The sequence below is a fragment of the Coffea arabica genome, chromosome 8c (genome assembly GCF_036785885.1).
Source record: "Coffea arabica cultivar ET-39 chromosome 8c, Coffea Arabica ET-39 HiFi, whole genome shotgun sequence".
Classification (NCBI taxonomy): Eukaryota; Viridiplantae; Streptophyta; class Magnoliopsida; order Gentianales; family Rubiaceae; genus Coffea; species Coffea arabica.
The window spans coordinates 36,308,248-36,317,260 of NC_092325.1; the positions used below are offsets into that span (position 1 = coordinate 36,308,248).

A 9,013-nucleotide genomic window follows, 5' to 3' on the forward strand; every position below is an offset into this window, starting at 1 on the left:
TTATATTTCTACTTGCCCGCGGCCGAAGAGGCGGTGAGTGTAGCACTGATACAAGATGGTGGTACCCAAGTCCCAGTGTATTATGTTAGCCGAGTCTTCCGTGACCCGAATACCCCATACACCTGAGCTGAAAAGCTCGTGTTGGGGCTAATACATGTGGCCCGGAGATTAAAACCTTTTTTTAATTCACCTTATACGAATAAGAACAGATCAACTTATCAGGCATATACTGTCCCGATCCGAAGCCTCCGGACGCCTCACTAAGTGGGTTGTTGAGCTAAAAAAATATGACCTAACATATGAACCGCGGACCGCCATCAAGGCTCAAGCGTTAGCCAATTTTTTGGCCAAGCTCACAATCCTTTGAGCGAAGAAGTGACTTCGGATAAAGCCGAACCTCAAAAGTGGGTCTTGTATGTAGATGGGTTCTCTAACAGCAAGGGTAGCGGGCTGGATTGCTTTTCGAAAACCCTCACGATGAGGCATATTCATATGCTTTTCGCTTCGATTTTTTCGCCTCAATAACGAAATCGAATACGAGACTCTCATTGCGGGCCTGCAGCTAACCCGCCGACTTGGTGCCTAACATATCATGACTCATAGTGACTTCCAACTCATCGTGTGTCAAGTGCTGCGAGAATATAAGGCCAGGGAGGAATCCATACAACAGTACTTCTCCAAAGTCTGCCAGTTGACAGCTTATTTCAAGTCCTTTGAAATCCAAAGGATACCCCAGTCTCAGAATCGACGAGCTGATGCTCTGTCTCGACTAGCCTCCACTTCATTCTCTACCCTTAACAAGACGGTCCTTGTGAAGGTCTTAGCCGAACCCGGCTACATGGAAGACCAGGTCTATCCGGTGAGTTCGGGGGATATCTGGATGACTCCTCTAGTCAAGTTTTTGAATCAAGGCGTGCTTCCAGATGACAAAGTCGAGGCGAGAAAAGTACAGCGTAAGGCCGCACAGTGTGCGATCTGTGATGACAGTCTCTACAAACGGTCTTATCTCGACCCGTGGTTGCGATGCATCACCCTGGAAGAGGGAGAGCACGCCCTTCAAGAGATACACGAGGGGTTCTATGGGACACAGGTCGGTTATCGAATGCTGGTCAAGAAGGCTTTGTTTCTCGGTTATTTCTGGCTAATTCTCAGATGAGATGCCCAACTTTGGGTACTTTGTTGTCACTCTTGTCAACACCATGCTCTAGAGCACCATCAACCCATTAATCTCATGGTTCCCATTACTTTCTCTTGGCCTTTCGAGCAATGAGGGACAGATATTATTGGGTCCTTTCCTCGAACGGTAGGCAATTACGCCTATATAGCTGTTGCTATTGACTATTTCGTGAAGTGGATCGAAGTCGAACCCTTGCGGAGTATCACGGGTTTAACCGTTCAAAAATTCTTTTGGAAATGCGTGGTCTGCCGTTTCGATTTGCCTCGGGTCATCGTCTCGGACAATGGGAAGCAATTTGCGGATAATTCCTTCAAGACATGATGCGAGAACTTGGGAATTAAGCTGCACTTCACCTCGGTAGGACACTCTCAAGCCAATGGACAGGCTGAGAATTTCAACTAAACACTCCTTAATGGCTTCAATATGAGGTTACATCACCTCAGCTCTTCTTGAGTAGACGAACTGTCTAGCGTACTGTGATCCTATCGAACCACGCCAAAGTCCTCTATTGAAGAAACCCATTTTTCCTTGACTTACGGATCTGAAACCATAGTCCCCGCTGAGTTCATTACCCTGAGACTCCGGATGGCAGCTTTTACCGCCGAGGTGAATAATGAAGAACGTAAGATGGATCTCGACCTCGCTGAAGAAAAGAAGGGATGACTCAGCTGCTAGAGTGGCCCTGTACAAAAATATCCTAACAAGTTACTACAACTCCCGAATCAGACGCCTTCCGTTCAGTCCGGAGGACCTTGATCTATGGAAGAATTCGGTCAGCCGATCTGAGCCACAAGGCAAGCTAACTCTGAGATGGGAAGGTCCATATCGCATAGTAGAAGTTAGCCAGAATGGATATTGTAAGTTGGCCTACCGAGATGGTGTCCTGGTACCTCGAACTTGGTATGCTGAGAATCTTAGATTGTATTATCCCTAAATTACCTTCAGTTCGCACTAGACTACTTGTAAAATATCCTTTTTGTTAACTTAATTATTTTCTTAGCATCACTATTTCATGTTGTTAAAGAAAATAAGGGGACAAGTAGAGATGGAATAAACGAGATGGAATAAACGAGAAACATAAGAACGAGAAACATAAGAGATGGAAGCGAAGGACATAATTTCATTGAAAGGAAATTACAAGTACAGAAAATTGAAGTTGGAATCTCTCCTAAGAGCCCCTTACTTAGGCTGAACCCTCTCCCTCCGGATTACCATACTCGTTTCACTCAGCAGCTCCGCCGAGCTCTTCAACCAATACTTTCTTGAAGTCCGCCATCTCACGGTTGAATTCTTCCCTGACTTCGACAAGATCTCGTCCTGACTGGATGCCTTCAGCCATACGATCGCAGAACTCCTTGACATTATCGTTGTACCTAGGCTTATCTTTCAACATGTCTAGTTGTTCCGAACTAAGGAAGGAAACCATATCCTGGATAGCCGAGGTATAGTCAAACATGTAACTCGCCAGAGTCAGCTCACTGAGGTTACGTGTGAAGGTCTCGAAAGAACGGAAAACTTCTACGGCCGTGCTGCCGGCCTTCTCTATCGCCTCCCGAGAAGACTGCTCCTCTTCTTGTCTTCGCTTCTTTTCTTTCTCAAGAGCAGTCTTCAAGGAGTTCATGTTAGTTTTAAAATGTTTTATTTCGACCACCGTGGTGTCATGTTGATTTTGGAGCTGCACCTTCTCTTCTGCAGCCACCATCAACTCCTTTTCCAGTCGAGACACCTGGTCCATGCGATCGGCTGATGGTAGATTCTCAATCATATTGGTGTATCTCTGCATGAGTTTCGACAGAAAGGCCGAGGTGGAAGCCCACGCTACCGAAGTACTTTGCATTAATTCCTCCAAGGTGAGCTTCTTCGTGAAGGTGTGATCTCGGGGCAGACTAGAGTGGACAAGTAAATGATGGGCAACCCGAAGATCTCAGCATCTGTCGTTGACGCTAACGTCCCACTCCGAGCACCACCGTAAACTAGGATGCCTCTTGTCCTCTCATTTGGGCACAGGTTGCAAGAAGTGTCGATTTCAGAGGGAAGACCCTGCGACAGGGCCGTCGAGGTCTTGGATCTACTTACCTTGGTCTAGAGAAGGTGGAGCGACGATGGTCACACCACGGGTGGCCACTCCCTCTGGAATGGGCCGAAGTCCTGGAGGTTTCTTCCGGGATAGTGGTCAACGGGGTGGTGGCTGAAACGTCAGGAGCGCTCTTCTTCTTCTGAATCCCCAAAGTTTAGCCAACGGCATTGCACTTCTGTGGCCGCTTAACCACCAAGGTTGCTCCCGAAGTAATCAGATTCGAAACTCTTGTCACTACACGAGAAAGAATGATTAATAAGAATCGAAGGAAATAAAATAATACGAATTAATGAATGAAAGAATATAATATTTTTGAAACCGAGTAGAGAAAAAAGGGGGCGATCCGGAGTGATCAGTGCTCGGCTGATGCCCCCATTGACGAGAACTACCTTGGGATAGACCCAACAGTTAATCCAGAGACCCGATATGACGGCCTCACCTTCCCCTAGGGCGTACCCCAGGGTTCGGCGGGTCGCCTATCCAATTCTCGTCAGAACTCACTTACTCATAATTCAAGAAAAATAAAGTACATCCATAGAAAATAAATAACACATTCATTTCAACTTAATATATATATTGATGTTCAAATCCAGATACAAAATTTCTACGCACCCAAAATACTTTAAAGTATTTACAATTCAAGTATAAACAATCCTAGTCGGATGTTAGCTAGTCAGTAGACGTCTCACGCCTCGTTTGTACCCCCTGTAAGGAAAACAAATAGCGTGGAATGAGGTGAAAACTCAGTGAGATTCCAAATAGCAAATCGACCATTGTTTATAAGTACAAGTTTCAATATAGCAAAGTAATGAGTATGAAAAGTTCATAAAAGTGAGCAATAACACTTCAAGTAGCAAATCTCAAAATAAGCGAATGTAAAGTTTTTCTTTTAAAACGAAACAATAACACGATAAATACTAATCATCTCGAAGTATAAGGATACGGAAGGTTCTCAGGAGCCAAATTCCCATTGCATCACCAGAACTTGATCAAGTAATAGTTGACACTCCTTCAACTTTCAAATAAGTAATCAATCCAGTAGAGCACCACTTAAACTACTCCCCGTCCACCATTCAAACCCCCTACTGGACCCAAAATTCTCAATAAGCACTGGTGGTAATACTCGAGTATACCGATTAGTCAAGGAGATAACACTCCACTCGACAACACTAGATACCCATGGTTCCTTATCTAATCGACCAAACTTTTGCCGACTCGACTCGATTAACTAGCCAGTGGGATTTGGGTCCCCAATAAGTCAATGAGATATCATCTCTAATCGACTGAATCAAATTAAAAGTATGGAGACGGGAATGAGAGGCACCTCTCACTCACATTGAGTGTAGTACATGCTGCCGCTCAGCACTTACAAGTCAAGTACAAGTATATCAAGTCAATTGCAATAATAAATAAGTATATATCAGCAAGTGTGATAAAGTACACTCGTGCCCGATCAAACAAATTACATATCATTAAATCACATTGGTCAAGTATTGAAAACAAGTGTCCAGTTCAATCAGATATTTGGAAGCACTCACCAAAGGTTTAGTGCCTATTAAAAGTCACGTTCAAATCAAACTCCTTGGTTGGAGTCTAAATCTGCGATAAAATATCATTTACAAATGTAAAACTCTCTAGAGTTCGAAACATAGGAGTTTCGTTTCAAGAAAATCAAGTAAATGCAATTCATTTAAATAGTATTCAAGATACTTATCAAATCTCGAAAATTTCATGCTCGCTCGTTTAGTTGTGACCAAGAACTAGTTTCGACTTTAGAAGTTGCACTTGGTATCAAAGACCAGGAAAATCATATTTTGAAAGAGTCACTACGTTCACTTTTTAAGGGTACGAGTTCCGACAACTTTCAATTTATATATCTTGACCACAAAAACTCGAATACCATAGATGATCCAAGTCCCATTCGACCTCAATTCTTTACTCAAGTCGCGAGTACATAACCCTAATTCTCGAGTGAAAATTTGAGCAGCACGCCCTTTGTGTTTATTTATTTTCCAACCATTTATGACTGCATTATTTTTCTCAAATTAGCCCCAATGTCACACATAGGCAATGTTACCAACAAAGCCCTTCAATTAGGCTCCATAATCATCCATTTATAACACAAGTCTAATAAAACAACCAAAAATCAGTTCACATCATCTATCTGATATGATAGATTTGTAAAGCTTTGGTATAAGTTAAATAGCCCCATTTGTAAAGTAGTTATAATATATTGCTATGCTACTCAGCAAAGTAATTCCGAGGTTAACCAAAAACTTGTTAAACCATATACCAAAGCTTAAAACTTCACATCAAAGTTAAACTATCTCATATAAAAAACTATCAAGTTCATCTCATGGCTGGAAAATGCATATCAAGGCTAGAAATTGAAACCCTAGACTGAAATTCCATCAATCTTCACCAATCTAGGTTATCATCCATAAAACTTCTAAGATTCAAGTCATCTATCTAATAAAATGCAAGATAAGAGAAAGAAGAAGAGTTTCTTAGCTGAATACCTTTAAACCTCAAGGAAATACACAACATCAAGGCTGCCTAAGCAAAATTACTCCACCTAAAGCTTCCTTGTCACCTTGTTGCAAGTTTAATCGGTTTAGATTTGTGGTTCTTATTGATTTCTCTCCAAATCAATCAAAAATCAAGATGAAATATGAAGTTTCTCCTCTCTTTTCTCTCTCTAGTTCTGCCAAGGGAGGAAGAAATGAATAGCCCTTGAGGAGAGTTTACAAGATAATGGCTAGAATGGTCTTTGGTCAAAGGTCTTAGTCAAGGCCTTGGATATTTTGTTTTTCCTCTTATTTTTGATCAAAAATTTCGGCCATCTTATGATAAAATTAGGGAAAAGAAAAATAAAATAAAACAATAAGATTATGGTAAAAAAGTATTAGTCAAGTGCGGCACTCCACCGGTAACAAACGGCGCACGTTGGTTCATGCCTATTTTCTTTAACTCTCTTGCACTTGTATTTTAACTTATGATTCACTAACTTATTAGTAGCACTTCTAATCACACACTTTCTCTTACTTAATACTTCTTCTTATCCTTCAAATTTAGTACACACACCTCACCAATTAATTACACTATTAAAAAACGTAAAAATCTTAGTTTACCTTAACGATGAAAGTAAAGGAAAAATCCTTGGTTCTATGATTAATTGTAACTATTGAGGACGCGAATAAGTAGTAAAGCTATTTTAAAATAATGATTTCTAAATAAAAGCGAATTTTGAAGAAAATATAAGGAATTTTACAAGTTCTCACAATCACACTACCAAAATGCACACAAAAACACACACCAAAACCCTAGTATACACAAAAATCCTATCTAATACCCTTCATTTAGAAAAATTATAACTTGAGTTATAAATATCAAAAATTTATAAAACTTGGCCTATTAAAAACTAGACTTCAAATTCTAATAATCTTTAGAAGATACCTCAAAGAGATTTTGCTCATAAATTAGTCCAAATTGAGTCATAAGCTACTACAACATTCCTATGTTTGCTTGTGCAGGGCAGAATTTTCAGTCAAATTTGTCAATTTCCTAGAATTTATGAAGATTGAATCAAACTCTAAATTTTATACCGTAAGAAGTCATTTGAGTCTAGTTTCAACCGCAACAAACGGAACTCAATTCCGACTTTCCTATACGAAGTTATACCCAATTTTCCAAAGTTGCATAAAGCCTCCTGCGAAAATTTTTAAATTATCTAACAACTTGGGAATATGAAACTTTTCTTAACAAAATTCACTTCCTTGGCTCAAATTCAACCATTAAAGCAACCAAGAATCAAAGGTAAGTGAGTTCATATAAGGATTATAAAGACAAGTAAATTTTCGGGGTCTCACACCTGACCCGAGTAGTTTTCGAAATCTCTCTTCATCGTGCTTTCTTGGAGAAAAGTCTTTCGCCGAGACAGGAGAATCCCTTGAAAAATCTTCGACAGGGACGAAAAAGAAATTGTGCTTCCACTCTTTTATAGACGAAGGAGCATCTACCACCAACTTCGGTACGCTTTTGTCTCGATTTTCGAAATAGAACCATCATTTCTCACTCCCGCTGTTATGGATGGTATAGCAATGACGGAAGAGGTTGATGATGGGACTCAGTCCTTGCTCCCGGTAGAGCATCTCGAATCCGACGAGAATCCAGACTGAGTTCGGAACTAACTGGGTAATTCTAATACCCCAGTATCTGAGGCAGTCTCAAAAAAATCTGGTAGTAGGCATTCTCAGCCTGGCTTCCATTTGGTTCGTGTAGATAGCTACTCTTCCTTTTGGAGACCGCTCGGCTGTTTAATCCAGCCGAGGTGTGTAAACGCTGTAACTCTAGCGGAAAGGATATTTGTGGATCACCTCGTTAGCCGCAGCCTGATCAATGATACAGTTGAACAATGGGAGTTGGCCGAAGTCAATGCCCGAGAGATCGAAAGAGGTAGCCGATTCTTGTACTCCCTCATCCTGGGGTACTTCAGATTTGAGATCATCATTGTATAGCTCTTCGAACCCTTCCTGGATCTGCTCTAGTAACGCCTCGTTTCCAATGGGTACTTCGATTTCTTCCTCCTCTGGGATAGCTGGATTCTTTTCCTCCTCTGTTGGGTCAGGCCTCTCCGCCGCTTCGAATTAGGTCTGATTGTTTCTTTATGTGTATGGGCAGTCCGAGCCATAGTGCGAAAAATAAAAGGAAGGGGCGTCACTTACTGATTATGAAAAAGGAAAGGCTGGGATGAACGGTTAGGATAGTTCGGGCATTCTCTCTCGCACTTTGGATGCACGCTCTGACCTCGGACGACTTAGTATAGGGTTGCTGAATTTCACAGTAAAAGATTGTTAGCGACAAAGAACCACCTATTTATACCAAAATAGGGGAAGGTGAACAGACGGTGTCCCTCAGGTTTCCCCCTAATGTTTTCGCTCTCTTCATTAATGACTGGCCGGCATTCTGATCCCCTGTCACATGTCTTTTCACACTATTATGATGGCTGACAACTGTTTCGCCTCTCCTTACTTTACCTGACACATCAGTGATCTCCTATTCACACGAAAGCCCCGAAAGTTGACCGTGGACCTGCTACTTCTCGGGGCTTGGGGGGCTTATTGAGAGTAATGGTTTCGGCTCGGCCTGCCCTTTTCGGCTCCTCACAGGACGGCTCCCACGTCCTGTTCGTCCCGGATTGCCCTGTCAAGACGAGCCTCACATCGGCTCTACCCGTCATCCTGAAAGCCTCGACTATCAATCCGTTTATCGTGAAGTCCCATAATGCCTGATGGGACAACTGAGACGCAGTCACTTTCTGATGCCTGGAAAGGGGCAAGACACTTGATGGGACCTCCCTGACAGACTTGATGAGACAGACTGACATGTTCAGTCCATCAAGACATGGGAAATTCGATCCCAACCGTTATTCTTTCCCAATTGTCTCCTATAAATACGAGAATCTAACTCAGAAAAAGGGCTTTTCGGTAAGAACTACTTTTACTCCTAAAAATAATAACTTTTGTCTGAAAAAGAACTAACAAGACCGTCAGAGGAAAACCCGGGGCTGGTGACTTTTGAGGAGTCGTATTCATTGCAGGCCATCATTCCGGCAGGCTTGGAACTGCTGGTTCAACCAAAAGTTACCTCTTCACCAAACAACCCCAAAGTAAACAAAATTGAAAGATAAGTTAAATAGCCCCTTTTGTAAATTAGTTATAATATATTGCTATGCTACTCAGCAAAGTAATTCCGAGGTT

General features: G+C 41.8%; 1 protein-coding gene across 1 annotated transcript; it reads left to right on the plus strand.

Annotated features, from left to right (window-relative positions):
• The first annotated feature begins 592 nt into the window (after positions 1-592).
• On the plus strand, positions 593-1,156 carry LOC140013542 (uncharacterized). The gene has a single exon (XM_072062851.1). It carries the CDS (start codon positions 593-595, stop codon positions 1,154-1,156), a length of 564 nt encoding a protein of 187 aa, XP_071918952.1.
• Positions 1,157-9,013: the final 7,857 nt, after the last annotated feature.